This window comes from Tiliqua scincoides, chromosome 4 (genome assembly GCF_035046505.1).
Source record: "Tiliqua scincoides isolate rTilSci1 chromosome 4, rTilSci1.hap2, whole genome shotgun sequence".
NCBI lineage: Eukaryota > Metazoa > Chordata > Lepidosauria > Squamata > Scincidae > Tiliqua > Tiliqua scincoides.
The window spans coordinates 104558784-104578445 of NC_089824.1; the positions used below are offsets into that span (position 1 = coordinate 104558784).

The following is a 19662-nucleotide window of genomic DNA, read 5'->3' on the forward strand; positions in this document are numbered from 1 at the left end:
CGCGACGCCGCCGGTCCTGACCTTCCCGCCCGCCTGACGATTGGGCCGCGCGTGCAGCTTCCGGGACGCTTCGCAGGCAAGATGGCGTCGGGCAGTGGGGTAAGTGGTGGGCTTGGAGAGAAGCGGAGGGGGCGCTGGGATGATTGACAGCTGTGTAGCGGGGCAGCCTGGCGCCTCTTGTACTCTCTCCAAACCTGCTCTGCCTTCGTGGCTGGAGCAGGACAGGTGGACCCGCCACGCGCCTCGCTGTCTCTGTGTGTAGCTCGAGCCTAGCCAGGTGTACTCGGGAGCAGGTGCGTTCAGTGGGGCTCGTTCCCTGGGAAGTGTCCACTCGCCTCAGGCTGCCAGCCTAGCCACACTTACCTGGGAGGAAGCCCCAGTGACTATCATGGGGCTTACTTCTGAGTAGATGTGCATAGGCGGCGGCTCTGAGGCTGCAGTCCTCTCCACACTTTCCTGGGAGGAAGCCCCACTGACTGCAGTGGGACTGACTTCTGAGTAGAGAAGCAGAGGAGGGGCTCTGAGGCTGCAGTCCTGTCCACACTTTCCTGGGAGTAAGCCCCATTGACTCTAATGGGGCCTATTTCTGAGTAGACATGTATAGGGTTGGGCTCTCAGACTACAATCCTATCCACACTTTCTGGGAGTAAGCCCTATTGACTACAGTGGGACTTACTTCTGAGTAGACATGCATAGGATTGGGCTCTCAGACTGCCAGCCTATCCACACTTACCTGGGAGTAAGCCCCACTGACTACAGTGGGACTTCTGCATAGGCTTGGGCTCTTTCAATAGTAAAGTCTTGACTGACTTCGGTTCAGAGGGCCAGCTGTGTCTGTTGCAGCAAAAACAACAGAGGGCTTTGTGTCATCTTTAAGATTTACGGTGGTATTAACTTCCATGCAGTGTCCAAGGATGATGCTTTATGTGTCTGCCGAAGTTCACTGTTAACAGTCTAGGGAAGTCGATTCCACAGCAGATCTCAAGGGTCTCCAGCAGCAAAAATAGAACTGTGTTGTTTTCACAATGAATGAAGTCTTAGTCTTTTAAGATGCCATAAGTCTTTTTCTAAGGTTATGTTGTGTTTAAGGCTGACAGATTTTGGACTAGAGATTGACTCTTGCCTTTGAGATGAAAAAAAAGGCTGGTATGGTTGTTCTGGCCCAGTGATTGTCAACTTTTTCATCTTGCAGCGCACAGACAAGGTACTAAATTTGTCAAGGCACACCATCAGTTTTTTGACAATTGACAACACATACCATGCTGTTGGTGGGGGGTTCACATCCCCCAATGACCTTACTAATAAATGACCCTCCCCCCAAATTCCTGCAGCACACCTGCGGACCATTTGTGGCACACCAGTGTGCCACAGCACAATGGTTGAAAATGGCTGTTCTGGTCAAACCTTGACACCCACCACCCTTCAGTTGGTAAGCTTCAGTTGGTAAATTGTAAACAAGTGCTTACAAGATTTCAAATCACCTGTGATAATGTATGCACTTCCAGCTACTGCAGAGTGATTGTGGAGGGTTAACCCAGCATGCACCAGGGCAAGGAGTGATGTCCAGCACCATGCAAGTATAGACTAGATCCCAACTTGGGTTACTTAGTGTCTGTCCACTTGGCATAGAACTTGACATTGTTCTCCATCCCCAGGATGTGTTGGCATGAGGAGTCCTAAATCTCCACAGTAGTTGGAGGTGGGTAAACCATTGGTGGGAGGGGAGCTTTAAAATCCTGTCTGTACTTGCAAGTTTGGGATTGTGGTGCATGACAGATCTTTGACCTAAAATCTGGCAACATTGATAATAGCTGGTTACAGGCAGATTCAAGCTTTTTGCTTACTTGTGTTGAACTGGAGTGTAAACGGCCATAATGTAAACATAGGGTGCCATTAAGAATCACCTGAAGGCAAGCTTATCTTAGGAGTAATCTCCTTCTTTTTGTTTGAGTTCCTGCCGAACTCCTGGAAATATGTAATCTCTAATAAGTTTTTGATTCTTTTTGACCATGGCTATTTCTCACTTTACTGCAATTGCTTTTCTCATTGTGTACACTTTGTTTTGGGACTTTCAGTTTCTGGATGAGATCTATGGCTGATAAGATCGTGGGCTCACTTGTGCCTTGATTCTTTGGTACAAATAATTATGATGATAATCATTACATGAACCTAGGGATTCACAGCCTGACCCTTTGCAAAGTTAGGTGAAGTAAACAGAGTTAGGTGAAGTAAGTCTATCGAAATAAACAGATCCAGGGCCTAACTCTGCATATGATTAGTTGCTAACTGTATATGAAACCAATGCACATACTTGACAGTGGTGCTTAGGAAAGTTCTTGCAGATATTGTATAATATTTGACGTACAACGATGGGATAAAGATGGGTCCAGCAATGATCCCTCTTCCTATGCACCAAATTAATCCTGTAAACCTTTACAGATGCCTTTGAAAATGCTGTACAGTAATAACAAGGTTTATTCCTTGTGACTTCAGAGAGTAATATAAGCGCAGAACCCAACATAATCTGTCAACAAATGTACAAAAAACCCCACATAATTCATGGAGATATTATTGAAACAAATATGGGAGTGGTATCAATTTTTTGTTAGATCTTGCAGATTGCACATTTTTATGGCTGCACATTTGCATCTCTGATAGAGTGGAAGTAATTTAAAAAAGAAAAGGATGCTCAGCGATTATGTTAACGGCATGTTTGATTTTACTAAAGCTGCACCAGATAGGAATTGTGTGGTATTAAAATGAAAGGTACTATTGTTGTGAAGTGCACTGTTGAATCCTGGGTTTTTTTTAATGTAATCTAAACCACAGAAAGGATATATTTAAAATATGCTTTTGGTGGAGCAAAAAATCAAAATAAAAAGATTGCAAACAGCACAACACATTTTGATTCAAACAAAATTTTAAAACTATAATTCAGTCATTAAGATACAATTATTATGAAGTTTAGTGACATGATCCCACCACAAAATTGCACATGCTTAACTTCAAATGATGAATACAATGTTTATTATGATAGAATGCTGCAAAATTCACCCTAACTATATAGTCACTTTAAAATAGAGTTAGTAAACATGTTATACATTTATGTAAACAACACAATGAAAAATGGTGCGTAGTTTGCCACTAACTGAAGAAAAAAAAACCTGATGGCACTGCCACTAGTTTGTAATCTGTACATTTGTGCACAGTGGAGCCACTGGATCAGGGTACAAAAATTTGTGTGTGTGAGAATTGCTTATTCAGCAGCTTGTGAAGAGTTGAAATTATGGTAAATTAATTTAAGGATCTCTCTAACTGAATTTATGCAAAATTTACACTGATCCCAAGTGACCATTTATAGTCTTTGTCATACTGATGCATACACAATGAGATGTAGATGGGTATCGTAAAGAACTAGGGCAGTCTTTTAAACTGATGGAAGAATTGTTTGTGTATGTCTAGATTTGGCTATACAGTATTGCTTCAGTTTAGCATTTTACAGTAATGTGAATATATGCATTATTAGTTTATTTAACCTGAACGAAAGTCTACTGTAGAGCTTCTTTGGGGGTTTGGGGACTTTTAAAAAATTTGCATCAAACAAATGTCAGTATTGCCTGTGAGCTGGAAGCGATCTGAAGTATCAATACCTTTAAAGAATTATAGAATCACAGATGCAGTTCTGTAGTTAAGGTATTTTTTCAGCAGTCTGTCATTCTAAAGCTTGAACATTCTGTTCATCATAAGATCAAAACCATTTGTCCTATTACATTGTCTCCTACTTACAGTAACAGCTCCATCCTAACCAGCTCTGTCACAGCAGGGCTGCGCAGCCCACGTTGTATCCAGTGCTGGGAAGGAGCAGGCTGGAGGTTTCCTTGGTGTTAAGGGGACATCTGTCACCTAACCCTGGGTAAAGCCCCAGCCTGCACAATGGGGATACTTGGATCTGCAGCAGCAAAATTGCTAGCAGAAGTCTAAGGAGCCCCATGTCAGGCTTTCAAGCCTGGGAGGGGAATAGAATAGAACCAGCACCGCTGATCCTGCCCCCATCCTAGGCCTGATCTAACTCCCCTGCCCTCCTTTAGCTCCTGCACTGCTCAGTAGTAGTTTACCTGCTCCATTGGGCATGTGGCCTGGATCCATCCCTTGCGAGACATTGCAGGCCTTCCCACTGGCACTCTCTGGATGTCGCAACATGCTTTACGGCACATTTGTAATGCCCTAAACTGGTGCAATGGTTGCTGTACCAACGCTAGGAGATTAGGATTGTGCCGTAAATCCTACTTACCCGAAGTCCCCAATTTACTGAGAGGTTAGGTTCTGAAGGTCCATATGTAACTTGAAACCCACATAGAAAGTCTGTTTTTGCTGGCCCAGCACTGTCCTGACTGCAGCAGCATCAACACAGGTGTCTGTCACTTGGATGCCTGTAAGCAGTGGCGTAGCTAAGGGGGTACAGGGGGTAGTGGTTGCACTGGTCATCAAGCTTTAGGGGACAACAAGCTGAGCTTGACACTAGTGACCAAAATTGTGAAAATCTTGGTATATATGAATAATACCGTCATGTTATACGAGGGTTGCCCAGAAAGTAATGCACCACATTTTTTTTCTCAGCCTACAGTAATGGTACGAATGCAAAACTTTAGATATACATTATTTGAATTTTCAGGAGTGCGCACACAAATTTTTGGTGTCTTCAGACAGATAGCGTAGCTGCAGCAGTGTTTCAAAATGGTGTCTGTAAGTGATGTACGTTACAAGCAGCGTGTCGTCATTGAATTTCTCACTGCGGAGAAAGAAACTGTTGGGAACATTCACAAACGTTTGTGTACAGTTTATGGAGAATCTGCAGTCGACAGAAGTACGGTTAGTCGCTGGGCACAGAGGGTGAGGCCATTAGAAGGCGGTTCGGCAGAGCTCCAAGATTTGCAGCGTTCGGGGCGGCCATCCACAGCTGTCACACCTGACAAGACGCAGCTTGCTGATGTGCTCATTCACGAGGACGACGCATAACAACTAGGCAGTTGGCGCTGAAGCTGTCAATCAGCAAAGGAAGCGTGGATGCAATCATCCGTGCTCTTGATTACTCAAAAATGTGTGCACGATGGGTTCCGCGCTGTCTTACGGTGGACCACAAATCTCTCAGAAAAAACATTTCTTCTGAGTTGCTGAAACGTTTTGAAGATGAGGGGGAAGCGTTCTTGGCCAGGATTGTCCAGGTGATGAAACCTGGGTTCACCATTTTGAGCCCGAAACAAAACGACAGTCGATGGAATGGCATCATCCTCAATCTCCACAGAAGAAAAAATTCAAAGCAACTGCTTCCGCCGGTAAGGTCAAGATCACTGTGTTTTGGGACTGTGAGGGCGTCATACTCATTGATGTGATGCCAAGAGGCAGCACCATTAATTCTGAAGCTTATGAGAAGACATTAACCAAACTCAAGAAGCGCTTCCAGCGACTTCGGTGCCATAACAACCCAGGTGAATGTTTGATTCAGCATGATAACGCTCGGCCTCACACAAGTTAGAGGACTTCGGAACACATCACTAAACAGGGTCGGACTGTGTTACCCCATCCACCCTACAGCCCTGACCTAGCTCCCTCAGACTTCCACTTGTTTGGGGCATTAAAGGATGCTATTCGCGGAAGACATTTTGAGGATGACAAAGAGGTGATTCGCACAGTGCAGAAATGGCTTCGTGACCAGAACAAGGAGTGGTACCGACAGGGCATACATTCCCTTGTGTCTCGCTGGAGGAAGGCCATAGAACTGGATGGAGATCACGTGGAAAAATAGGGAGTGTAGAAGAAACATCATTCTTTCTTGTGTGTAAGTTTCATTGTGTTCAATAAATAATTGTTGAAGAAAAAAAATGTGGTGCATTACTTTCTGGGCAACCCTCGTATATCATTGGAAAGGTAATTTAATGCAGAATGCAATGAAACAAACTGCACTGGAATATTTGTATTCTGTCAAAAGTTATGGCAGATTAACCAGAAAATGAAAACAGGACTGTCTTGTGGAACAAAAAATGGGTTTGCTTCACTCCAGACTGACCTATGAGACTGATTGTTCTGAGTGCCAATGAGATGTTACCATGATACATCATGGAACCAAAAAGTTTTATTTATTTACTTACTTAATTAAGGGCACAATCCTAACAAGGTCTACTCAGAAGAAAGTCTTATTTTGTTCATTGGGGCTTGCTCTCAGGAAAGTGTGGTTAGGATTGCAGCCTGAATTTGATTTTATCATGCAGGGGGACTACAAAATCTTCTTTGACCCTGGGTAGCAGATAGGTGCCTTAGCTAAGCCACTGACAGGGGGAGGCAGCAGAGCAAGTGGGTGGTGAGCTGCTGGGGGGAGGAGGTGGGTTCCTCCCAATTTCATTTTTGAAAAAACCCGAGTGTGATGTCACTTCTGGTTGTGACATCACTTCTGGGGCAGCATTTTGAGCTTGGCACCGGGCTACACGATAATTAGCTACACCACTGCCTGTAAGTTGGGGAGCAGTTGTAATAGTAACATAACTGTGGAGAATATATGTTTGAAGGGTGTAATCCCTTCATATATATGTTGTGAAGGGAAAAATCTAGCAGTTCCCAAACATGCAATGGTCACTGTGCCCTCCTTTGCAGTAGCCTCTTCTTCCCAGCTCTCCTGGCTTCCACCATCTTGAATTGTGTGACATTCCTCTCTACCAGTACAAATCTGCTGTGTAGGTGGGGCAGACAGTATGCTGTGATGGTGGTAGCAGATGAGTAGTCTGTGCCTCTGCAGTTGCATATGCACTCCCAAAAACCACCTTAGGAACTCCAGTGTAGGTTATGTCAATCTAAGCCTGTAATCTAAGCCTGTAATCTAAGCCTGTATGAAACAGTTTGTATGAAAATCATACATGTATGAAGCCTGTATGAAAATCACGCCCTACAGGCATACAGAGTATGCCTGTAGGGCGTGATTTTGTGAAATTATGTCATATATGTCATAATTTGTCATATATGTCATAATTGTGACATAATTTGTCATATATGTCATAATTGTGAAATTATGTCATATATGAAATTATGTCATATATTTCAAAAATCAATGTTTCCATTTTTAAATAGTAGCTTAATGAACGACAAATAAATGCAACACATGTCTGTCAGACTGAAGCTTTCCTGGTGGAGCCTGCTTCCCTAAAGGAAAATGGCTATTTCTAGAGTGACCATTAGTGGGTGTTTATATGCAGGAGAAAGGGAGCTGCTTTGTGTGTCTGCATATGGCTTGTTGCTTATATCTGTGTTTGTACATGTAGTATTGCTATATTTTGAGTTGTCACAAACCATCTGGTCTCAGTTTGAGCAAACGCACACCCTAGAGCAGGGGTATCCAAACATTTTGGCAGGAGGGCCACATCATCTCTCTGACACACTGTCGGGGGCCGGGGGAAAAATGAATTAATTTACATTTCAAATTTGAATAAATTTACATAAATGAATATATTATAGATTGAACTTATATGACTGAATGAAGGTCTTACAGTAGCTCAAGGCCTATAAAAGGCCTTGCACAAAGCAAGGCTAACCTTTCCTTTGCTGCCATTGCTGCATCACAGACGTGAAACAGCAAGTAGTGGAGGGAGCCCTCATCCCACAGCTCAGGTGAGAGGTTGAACAGTCATCCTCATGCTGAGAGCAGTTGCATCGGGCTACCACAGGCCCCAGCAAGTCTCCAGAGGGCCAGAGGCTCATTGTAGACTGGGGACTCTCTGAGGGCCGGATTGGGAGCCCCTGAGGGCCACAAGTGGCCCCCGCGCCGGGGTTTGGGCACCCCTGCCCTAGAGCTAACTGAGAATTGATTACCTTGTATGCCAAATACACTTTTGGACTTAGACCAGGACTTTTCAAACTGGGGCGTCGTGACACCCTAGCCTGTGGGCCCTGGCCTCTGCCCCCTTAAGGGGCGGGGGCAGCCTGGAGGTAGGGAGGAGGCAGCAGCACGATCCCCAGGATTGTGCCACTCAGGGGGCTGCAGGGACTTGGGTGCACTTACCCAAGCCTCCTGCAGCCTCCTCAGGGTGTGGGGAGCCCGGTGCGAACCTTTGGCAGGGCTCTCCGCAGCAGTGAAAGTGAAAGCTTTAGTGGAGGTGGGGCGTGATTGCACCGCTTTTACATTCACTGCTGCAGGGAGCCCTGCCAAAGGTTCGCACCAGGCTCCCCTCACCCTGGGGCGGCGGCAGGAGGCTTAAGTAAGTGCACCCAAGCCCCTGCAGCCCCCTGAGCCGAGCGCTCCTGGGGATCGCGCCACTGCCTTCCACCGCCCCTGCTGCCTCCCCCTCCCCGCCCCTTCAAGCACTTACAGTGGCTCAAACTCTCCTGGAGAGTTTGAAAACCACTGACTTAGACAAATGATGGTGTTAATAATAAAAACAGGAAAAATATTGGGATAATAAATATGACTTATTAACACTGAGTTGTAAAGATTACTGTGGTGTGTGTGAAGTACTTTCAGTGGCTTAAAACGCAATCGGGCAGCCCAATCCTAACCTGTGCCAGAACAGGCAGGCTGACTGTCCTGTGCTGTATCCAGTGCAAGTTAGATGCAGGCTGGAAGTCACCTTGAGGTAAGGGGATGTCTTTTCCCCTTACCTTGTATTGAGTTTGAGCCTGCCCTGTTGGGTTACTCTGATCTGCTCCAGCTGTCCCCACCCCCAGGACACCTTCCCATCACCCTCTCCCATGCTCTCCTCTGACTGGTGCTGCACTCATCTTCGCTGGCCTCTGAGGAGCTCTGCACCTGTACTGGCAGGCCTGCATACATCGTTGTGCTGTCACAGTTGGCTCACAAGTCACCACAAACATACTGGTAGGTTTGTGATGCTCTTGGGCTGGCACTAAATCTGCGCCAGCACAATGCACTTTCAGAATTGCGCCCTTAATGGCATTATACCATTCATTGTCTAGTCGTGCGCCACTTAGCAATAGGGATGTGGACCAGCAACCCTGTCAACAAACAAGGTGTGACACTATGTGAAGTCTCTGAAGGCAAGAGGAAGCTCTGCTCCCCTCACCTCTGGAGGCTTTTCTGAGAATGTTGGAATTGCACAAGAGACACGACTTCCAGTTTCCTCTGGAAAACCAGAAATTGTGTCTTTTGCGCGACTGGGGCATTCTGAGCCTCACAGAGGCAGTGCGCAAATCCAGAGGCGAGGGGAACAGAGCTCCCCTCAGTGTCAGAGGCTTGGGGGATGCGACCTCCTAATCAGTGGCGGGTGTCGCATACGCGACCTGTCACTGGCTGAAAAGTCTTTAAGGGGCGCACCACTTTATTAATGAAGTTAATATAGTATGATTATTCATAAAGCAAGCACTTGTGAATGTGTGTGTGAATTTGAACATGAGACTATTTCATTGTGTGCGTATATGTACATGCATGGGTAAAGAGGTAATACAGTAGAGGGAAGGGGTTGAGTTTGCAGCCCTGCCTTTGCCTTTCACTATCCCTTTTGATCTCCACTTGCAAGTTCATAGAGACAAGCCCAAAGGGGCATCTGTACAGAAAGTGGAAGGCATTTTCAATTACTACAAGGTTTCATGAACCTCTAGTTTTTGAAATGTTTTCTAGTCCTGATTTAAAGGTTCAGTTAATTAATCTTTGAAGAGAGGTAAAACATATGGGACTCATTTTAATCACACTGTAATAAAACTGTTCTTTTACCAAAAGTAACACTGAACAACAAGCGCTGTGCAGCCTGTTTTTGTATCCTTGGCTTCTGTGATCACTATGCAAAATATAGTAAGACAAACAAAAGAGGTTCCACAACAGAGTATTGCATCTTCTCAGCTCTGATTTGTTTACCTACAGCTATTCAAGGCTCAAGCAGCCAATTCCTTTCCTCCACCCTGCCAATGTGTTCTGCTGTTGGTTGTTTTTCAACTGGAAACCTCAATATTCTGTGGCCCCTGAGGATCACTTAGGCCTCTAAATACCAGTTGCAAGACAGCAGTGGTGGGAGAGTGGTATACTTTTGTCTCCTGCTTGTGGATTTTCCTGAGACAGGTAGTGGGCCACTGTCCCTAGGAAATAGGATGCTGAGTTAGGTGGGCCTTTGTCCTTATCCGGCAGGGCTTTTCTTATGTCCTTAAGGGAGGATTTTAGGTGAAGACGCCAACTCTGTCAAATCTGTATACTGAGAAGAACTCTGTACTTTCAAGAGTGGCAACAAAAGGAAAATGCCACATAGTATATCCTATCATTATCTTTCTCCTATCATTATAGCTATATGTTGGGGGGAAAACTAGCTCTCTAGTACAATTTTCCCTCTTGGCATCTAGATTGGGAAGTAAGTTCAGGAGGAGGGTGTTTATATGTCTGAATTTTATAAAGTGCTGGGCCACACAGACACATCTGCTGTGGAGAAAGACAATCCCAGTCCTGGGCTGGGTGATCCTTGGCAGCATGTGCGAGACTAACCTGGTGGGCAGCAGGGATAGGATGGCTGGGAAAATAAGGCATTTACTGCTGCATTCAGCACTTCAGCATGTCTCCTCTCAAGTACAGGTAGTGGGTAAGGCAAAGTGCCATCTTGGAATAACCCAGACCTCACCCTTCCTGGCCTCTAATCATGAAAGTACATCACTTGCAGCCCAATCCTATTCACACTTTCCTGGGAGTAAGCCCCATTGACTCTAATGGGACTTACCTCTGAGCAGACATGCATAGGATTGGGCAGTTTGTCTATTATGTCTATTATGAAAGTCTATTATGTTTATTATGAAAGTACATCACTTGGTCCTTTTTGACTCTTGGAGCAGAGAACTGAGTAGAGCCTGACAGGCCTGCTCTTGGGCCATGTACAAATGCCCTGTGAGTGCAACTGAGAAGCTTGTGCAAAGGTTTTATGGACTGTAGATGTCCAGCTCAGACACCGAATCCATTGGCTCTGACTTTCTGCTGGAGACTGACTTGCTGTCCTTGGCTTTCGGACATTTCCATATTCTGACCTGTTAACTAACAAGTGTGCACAGTAGTGTCGCTGCAGAGTGGACATAACACAAGGTTTTGTAGGCCACCACAACATGCTGTGTAAGCTGCCCCTCCCCCTTACTGTTGGAGCCATTCCCAGTGGTGAGAGCAAAACAGGAGTCTCTGGGAATGGCTCCAATGGCGAGGAGGAGGGGCAGCTTACATGACGTGTTGAAGTGCCCTACAAAACTTGGTGCTATGCTCTCCTGAAGCTATGCTACTGAGTGTGCTGCTGTTTGCCCACCTTGAACAGTCATATGTTCATGTTTCCTTCTCCATTATTTCGTGTCAACACTGATAATATTCTAAACACTTGGCTATCCAAATGTGTTTATCATTTGGCTAAATGTGCTTCTGCTATTGATATGAACAAAGGTCTTGGATTAGAAGTCCTCTTTCTCTTTGCTGCTTTGACTACTTACGAAGCAGAACATTTCCTGCCTTTCTGTGCCCTGTGATGAACGTTGGGGCCTGAGGTCCTTTTTTTTCTCCTTCTTGTATGTCATCTCTTGGGGAGAATTTCTCTGTAGCTGCTAAGCACTTGTTAAAAGATTTTGGGGCTTCCAGCAAACCCCTCGTTTGATCACTCTGGAAAAGTTTCTTTGGAATCACAAGCTAGGCCTTATTACAGCAAGATCAGAAGTTGAGTTTGATTCATTTCTCTCTGCCTGGCCTAGGGACACGGCTAAAAGATCTTCAAAAGGCTACAGCTTCTTTTTATTATTGAGAAGAAAAGTGAAGCAGCCATAAATTGCCTTCTCTCCAGGCACAAGCCGACTTTGATTTGCGATAGCACTGCGTCACTGTGAGTGAATCTGAAAAATATCCCCCCAATGTTAATTTTTGCCTTGTAAACTCCTTTCTACTTTACCTGGGGAAGTGGCTAATAATCTTAGTTATGCTATGTTTAAACCACTTAATGGAGATAAATGAATCAAAGTTTTCATCAACAGAGATTGGCTAAGAGTGAGAGCTTAAATCTTTTGATTCCTGACTAGTTTTTTTGCAGAGATTCCATTTTAAATTGCAGTGTGTGTGTGTGTGTGTGTGTGTGTGAGAGAGAGAGAGAGAGAGAGAGAGAGAGAGAGAAGCTTTGATTCTAGAACTGCTTTAAATGAGGCTTTTGTTGTTTGTGTTTTGAATTGTGATGCGGTCATTCATTTGGCTAAATTAGGGAAATGGTGGAATGATAGGATGTAGGTGCATTCCCTTCCCTGCCCCAAAAGACTTGAGGGAGGGACGATGAGAATGGTTTGCAGTTTTTCCCTACTTTGTCCACATAAAACTTTAAAACATGTATTTGAATCTACCATTTGGTGAATCATATCATTTCCAAGTAAAACAGCATAATTAATTTGGCCAGAATAACTTGCTAATTTATCTACAGACTGAGACATCTTTAGCTTGTACCATGAGATTTCTGTGTCCCTCCAGAGCAGGATGGTAGTGCCAGGCTTGAAGAAATGTGAGTTAGTGGACCGTGGTCCTCCCATGCAGGGCACATAAATAAGAGGTGATGCACATTCCCTTCTTCCCCAGGCAGTGGGAAGTCTGTGAGAAGAGCCTAAAGATTTAGTTTCCTTTGGGTAATGAGCACTGGAGACATATGGGGACTTCGTAATATATCTGCTCTATTTACAAACGTACGAGCGGAGCTTATTGAAAGCAAGCAGACTCCTGGGAATAGACAGTGAAACCGCTCAATCTACTTCATGTTCCCAAAGCAACAGCAACATTGTGCAGTTGTTTGACTCCAGAGTGGTAGTTGTGGGGCTGGGGGAGCAATGGGGCTAAGCACTCTCATCAGTGTGCCGCCAGGAAACCCTTGTATGTTTGTCTCCATGAGGAGACAAACCTTTTGAATGCCACTGTTACTGCATATGCTTCATCCTACAGTGGACCCCCCCCAAGCATTTCCCCTACCAGACTGCTTCCAGCCTAACTAACTCCAACTCTCTCTTTCAAATTAAAATGCAGCCACTCTGTTTCTTTGCTCTACCTACCATGTTTCCCCCAAAATAAGACACTGTCTTATATTTTTTTTGGCGCAAAAAAACACACTAGGTCTTATTTTCAGGGTAGGTCTTATTTTTTTTTTTAATGTACAACAATCCACAGTCATTCATGTACAAAAATATACCTTACAAAAATATCCCCTCAGCACCCAGGAGGATGCCTGCCTGCCTGCCTGTCTACTCAGAAGTCAGTCCCTTTATATTTAATGGGACTTACTCCTTGGAAGGTGTCGAGAGCCTCAGAGCCCGGTAGGCAGGGTTGCCTCGCTTGCTGCTTCCCGCCTCAGCTCCTCCTCAGCGTCCTCTGCCCAAGGTAGTACAGCAGGCGCTTTCTAGGTGGCTTGCGGCAGTGCATTGTTCCTGGTCACGTTGTCCACCCACCCCTGCCCGAGGACCCCTCCCACCCACCCCCTCCTGGCCCTGATCACAGCTAGGTCTTATTTTGGGGGTAGGTCTTATATTTCAGCAATTCTCAAAAAAAACACGCTAGGTCTTATTTTCAGGGTAGGTCTTATTTTCAGGGAAACACGGTACTGACTGAAGGGTGTTGTCCCCCAAAAGCAGGAGGTTGAGGAGAGATTTTTAGGCATTAAGGAACATTAATGTTCTTTTGTCTAGTAGTCCAGCAATAGGCTTATACACAGTAATCGGGGGGGGGGGAGCAAAAGCAGACTTCTCTTCACGCTGACCCTCCTGCTTTTAGAGGGCAACATTTTTCTATTAGTAGGAGGGACAAAGCTCAGGCAGGCTTTGCAACAGAGGTGGCTCTTGCCGAATCGTATTCATGCCCACAAACTGCTATCTTGTTCTACTGCTGCGGTTATTAACCTTTTTTGTACCACGACACCAATAAATGAAGTAGGAGGCTGGGGACCCACTGCTGATCTTGTCCCCCTCCTAGGACCCAATCTGTCTGCTATCCACCCACCCCCCCCATTGCTGCCTGCCACATTTCCCCCTGCCTCATGTGTCTTCACAGCAACCCTCTGAGGGAGCAGCCTAAACAGGGCCGCCTTAGGTGCTGCGAGCAAGACAGCAAGAAGAGGCTGTGCAGGATTATTTCAAAAACTCAGTTTTGATTACTCAGTACCATTATTGGATTGGATCAAGCACTCTCTTGCACAGGCTTTGAAAGGTTGCTGTGACCCCCCAAATGAGGCTTCACAACCCCATTAGAGTCCCTTCCCTTAGGTTGAAAAACACGGTTATATTGTTTTTACAGGAGAATATTACTTGTGCCCATTTTTACGTGCTCTCAGCAATCAAATCAGAGGGTCAGTTTCTTCTCCCACACTGATTCTTAAACTTTGTTGATTTAAGGGCTACATTCTGCTTTGCTTGATCTCTGAGGTCCAACACAATTACTTACCTTATGATCCCTATGGGGAGGATGCTTGACAGGTTTCCAGGATTATGCCTCAATTGCTGCTTTTGTAGTCTGTGACTATAATCTTTAAACTCCAAACACAGGCAAGTGAGAACCATGCATGCAGCAGTGGGTGTTGTTTGCATAACAGTTCTTCATGCTGCAGAAGAGGCAAGCCACTGCTAGACTAAACTTTAAATTTTCAGTTATCGTTGAATTGCCTCTTCAGGATATAATAAACACTTTAAAGACATATCTGAATTTTCCACATTTTCTTATATTCTTTTGATTACAGCCTTGAAGACTACCTGAAAATACTCTAGAGACCAGGATCCAACAGCATAGATTTTCCAAGCTGTTTTGGAAAAATTTATCTTCACCCCTAAAATATCTATTAATAATACCAGAGGCTAACAGTGTAGACTGCTTGACAGATGGATGTTTTACTGTTACAGCCATCCATATCCTTAAATATGCAGGCATTTTTAGTGGCAATGGCTAGTACAGCATTTCTCAATGTTTGTCCCTTGCTATACCACTTTACACGATCCCCCTATTGGAAGTGCCACTGAATGTAACTGGAAATGATGTCATCACCAGTTACATCTGAATTGGAAGGTCAGGTATGACACAGCAAACACCGGTAAGAGGCTCAGGGTGGATGGGAGGGCTTTTTCAAGCTCACGAAAAGCGCACGCTGGAACTCTGCCCGCCAAGCCTCCTACCATTGCTTTGTTGGTCTCGCTGTCAGGGTTCTGGGGGTCTCATGTGTACCGCTAGACACCACCTCAAGTACCACCGGTGGTACGAGTATCCTGATTGAAAAACATTGGGCTTGCATATTTGGCTCTCTGTGCCAGTAACTAATTCAAAGGCAACAGTATCAGGTCTGGAAAGAAGTACAAAGCCTAATCCTGTGTTCCAAAGCATGATCGTCTTCACAAAAACAACTCCTTCCAAGTTAAGGCACAAACTGCAGGTCACATTGTGCCAAAGCAGAAAGCAAGAACTCCCAGGTGCAGCGTGACAAGGGGGCTGTAGGGTAAGTAGCTCCAGATGACTCCAACAAGTGAACCAAGCCCATTTTTCACAGTCTCACTCAGAGCTGTAAACTACTCGATAAAATGTGCTGTGCAGCTCAAAAACTTGCATGCTCCTGCTACATCAAGATAAATTGTTGTAGTGAAAGGCATCCTATATATTCTGTACATCCTGCTGCCATAGACATGAGCGGTATAAGGTCGATGCTCAGAGGCAAGTAGATGCTGATATACAATGCTTTCCTGCTTCAGAGCCTTTATGGTAGTCATGTTAGAGATTTGTGAAGGTTGTCTTTGATTTACAAAGAAACCCTGCAAAAGGTGAACATTTTGTATGAGAATTTTGTATGAGCCACCTGAGCGAATTAGTTGAGATTGGTTCATCCACCAACGTAATCTTCAGTCCTTTTCATATAGTTCAGTGTTTCTCAAACTGTGGTTTGGGATCCACTGGGTGGGTCATGAGCCAATTTCAGGTGGGTCCACATTCATTTCAGTATTTTATTTTTAATATGTTAGACTTGATGCTACCACCTGATGTCACTGCATTTGGGGAAATGTTACAAAACTGTACTTCTAACTGGCTATGTACATTCTTTTAACAATGATAGTCAATGGGAGTTATTCCTGGTTAAGTGTGGGTAGGATTGCAGCCTAGGATTGTTAAGAAATTTCCTGCTTGTTGATGTCACTTCTGGTCATGACAACACTTTTTGTGGGTCCTGACAGATTCTCATTCTAAAAAGTGGGTCCAGGGCTAAAAGTTTAAGAACCACTGGTCTAGTTTATTTTAGTTATGCATCAGGCAGCACAATCCTAACCTGGAACAGGGAGGCTGACCTGTCCCATATCCAACGCGGGGTTGAGGCTTCCAGTGGCTCAGCCCGGGGCAAGGGGAATTCATTCACCTTGCCCTGGGCAATGCTGCAGCAGCAGCCCCAATAGGGCTACTTGGATCTGTGCCACCTAAAGAGGTGGCACAGATCTGAGCAGCTCTGCTCTGGATCTCCCAGGACTGGGGCTAGGATCTAGCACAAGTGCCAGATCCTGACCCCACTCACCCACAGGACCCCCACCCTTCCCAGACCCCCACTCTGGCCCAACACAGCCAGTGCAGTCTCACTTTTGCAACACTCCAAGGCCAGCTTAGGGGACATGCTTCAGCCTATCTCAGAGCCAGGATTGTGCCCTTAAAAAGTGACTACATTCATGGTAACTTCATAGATCATGTCTTTAATAGATAGATTCAGCAAGCTCTTCTATCCTCTTCAATCCTATTTTTACCATTACATACTTCATGGAACCGCAGTGCAAGTACATTGATGGTGCCATTCATTTAATAACAGTATTCTATTTGCAGTGTAGTGGCAATCTGTAGTGTTGTGGCAATGATTCTAAAAACACATTAAAAATTCCTTTTAGCTGTGGACATTCTTGTTTCTTGGAAGCATCTATTTTTGTGATCTGGACAAGCAAGAGTTAACCCTGGACCAGATTTTCTGTGTTGAAAATGCTGTCTTGCTGGGGTAGGTGAAAAAGCAACTGGAGAGAGGGATCCCCAGGCTCCTATTGAAATCCAGGACTCATATCTTGAAAAGGGGTGGAAAAAGTAACAAGAAAAGAAGCGCTGAAATTAAAATGCTTGTGTAGTAAATGCTTGACTAATTTTATTTTAGATTTCTCATTCTCCCTATCCCTTAGGCTCAGGCTTAGTAACAATTTAAAAATGTAAAACTTAACATAATTTAAATTTGAAGCTCTCTTCTCTTCTGAATGCTCTGGGCAGGCAACAATAATTTAAAACCAACATAAAATAGTATTTTTGAAAAGAGATTTTTTTAAAAAAGAAAAAGAAATGTTAACATTTCCCTCTCTTTTGGCTATTAAATAAATTTAAAAGCTACCACCAAATTACACATATTGTCTCCAGTTGCCAAATGTCCAACTGAATTGCATTCCAGACTTAGATTTTGCTGGACTTTCTGAAGGATGGAACTACTACTTAATTACATCCCACTCCATGTTCATACTCTTTGCTATTTGGTGCATAAGGGGCAGCAGCAAGCGACTGGCTTTGGCTGAATGAGGGCTGGCCATTGGAGACTGGGGTGGGCTGGAGGAAGCCTTATATCCCTCCCACCCTTGTGTTTCAGATCCCCTGTGATTATGTCTGAATGGCACATCCATTTATGGCAAATTGCAAGCTCTACACATTGAAGAGCTATGGTTGTGAATTAATTTGACACTTTCTACAGTAAAAGTTGCAATATATGTTATCTCTAGGACTGAAGCTTTGCTGAGTTTTCAGGCTATCAGAATGTCTCAGTTTCTATAGCTGTCTGTTTCACTGGGGACGTTATCAGTGTTGTTGGTGTCACTCCACTCCAAAAATTATCAGTTTCACTCTGAATGGACTTGAGAGATTGCACATTAGACACTGGGCTTGCTGAGGCAGATAATAGATAGGGTTACCAGATACAAATGGGGGCAGAGTGCCTGTACCTTTAACCATTGTATAGAGAAGGGAATTTTGCCAGGTGCAGCTTTTTAAACCCTTGCATGTTGAGCTGCATGGCTCAAGTGCCAGAAACTGCAACTTCTACTGTACCTGGGAAGCATGCAGGAGACCCTTGTCTGCTGTCAAAAATGGTGCATTTGTCATAAGGTGGCAATATTGCTACGGCTGTTAGGTGTTTAAAAAGACAGAAAATCTACTGTTTTTCACATTTTAACAAATGGATCCAGTAGACTAATGTCTAGTTCAGCAGGGCTATTGTGTTAGTGTAAGGCCTGGGACAAGACTGCTTAATAAAAGAGGAGGGACTAAAATTTACTTTTAAGTTCTGCAAAGGAGCTCCCATAAGAAAGCAAATGCCTGCTTCAAAACAGCAGGCAGGCATTTGACAGAGTACATAAAAACATAACAAAAACACTGCTAGATCTGGCCAAAGGCCCCTCCAGTATTCTGTTTGGCAGAGTGGCCCCCCAGCTAGGTCTGGGAAGCCCACAAGCGGGACAGAAATGCATTCGTCTCTTCCTCCCTTGCAAGGGAGGCAATTTAGAGGCACAGTGCTGCTGAACCAGGGATAGCACAAAGTCTTCAGGATCAGTAGCCATTGATCGACCATGACTTTATATCCAATCCTCTTTCATTGCCACACCTTATGGCAATGAATTCCACAGACTGTCCTAAATCTTCTGCCAGTCAGTTTCAGTGAATGTCACCTGGTTCTTTAGTATTCTGAAACAGGAAAAAAAAAACTCTCTCCACTCTCTCCACACCATGCACAGTTTTATAAGTCTCAGTCATGTCTCTCCTTATTGGCCTTTATTCCTAATGTGGCCACCCCATAGATTTATATGGAGGCAATATAATGTAATATTAGCAGTCTAATTCTCAGCCCCTTTCAAGATGAACCTAAGCATGGAGTTTGCTTTCTTCATTGCCACTGCACATTAGGTCAACACTTTCATTGAGGTGTGCACCAGTGACCTTAAGTTCTCTTTCCTGGTTTGCCACCAACAGCTCAGACCCCACCAGCATATACGTATATTGTTGGGTTTTTTTGTTCATATGGGTGAGGCTGGTTGCCTCCTGGACCTCATAGTGCCTTTCCTATTTAGTTGTTTACATTCTTGTGGAGCTTCTGTTGTGGTGGTTTTAAATAAGCTCCATGCGCTCTGAAGAGACTTGACCTTTTAACTCCGCAGCTGTCTTTTCACCAGTCCCCTCATTTTGAGGTCTCCTTTTTAGAAGTCCAGAGTGTTTATGTTGAACCTTCTTGATGACTTTCCAATTACATATATGCTGAACTGGATAGCACACTATGGTCACACCATTAAGGTCATTGTTTTTAAATGGTTCAACCACACTTAGCTCTTGCATGAGGTTGTGGGCACCCCATAGGGTTAAGTCCAAGGGCACCTTCCATCTGGTCAGTTCCAAGACCAAGTGTTCTAGGGCAGAGTCGTTTGGTATATCAAGACAGCTTTTCTTCTCAGTAGTGGCACCAATGTTATGGAACTCCCTTCCCCTTGACTTGAGAATGGCTCCCTCCCTCGAGACCTTTCGGCGAGGCCTGAAGACCTTGTTGTTTACACAAGCCTTCTGACTCTTTTTAACACAAGCCTTTTTAACATCTTTTATACATCTTTTAGTTTTTTACAGGCGTGATTCCTCCTTGAACTGCTGTTTTATGCTCTTTTTATTCTGACTTTTATCTG

General features: G+C 44.5%; 1 protein-coding gene across 1 annotated transcript in view; it reads left to right on the forward strand.

Moving 5' to 3' along the window:
• The first annotated feature begins 25 nt into the window (after nucleotides 1-25).
• The window catches only part of ZMAT2 (zinc finger matrin-type 2), a 31470-nt gene continuing 11833 nt past the window's right edge, over nucleotides 26-19662 (forward strand). The window contains exon 1 of the mRNA XM_066625331.1: nucleotides 26-99. Within this exon, the coding sequence (XP_066481428.1) occupies nucleotides 82-99 (18 nt within the window). The 5' untranslated portion in view covers nucleotides 26-81. The remainder of the gene's footprint in view (nucleotides 100-19662) is intronic.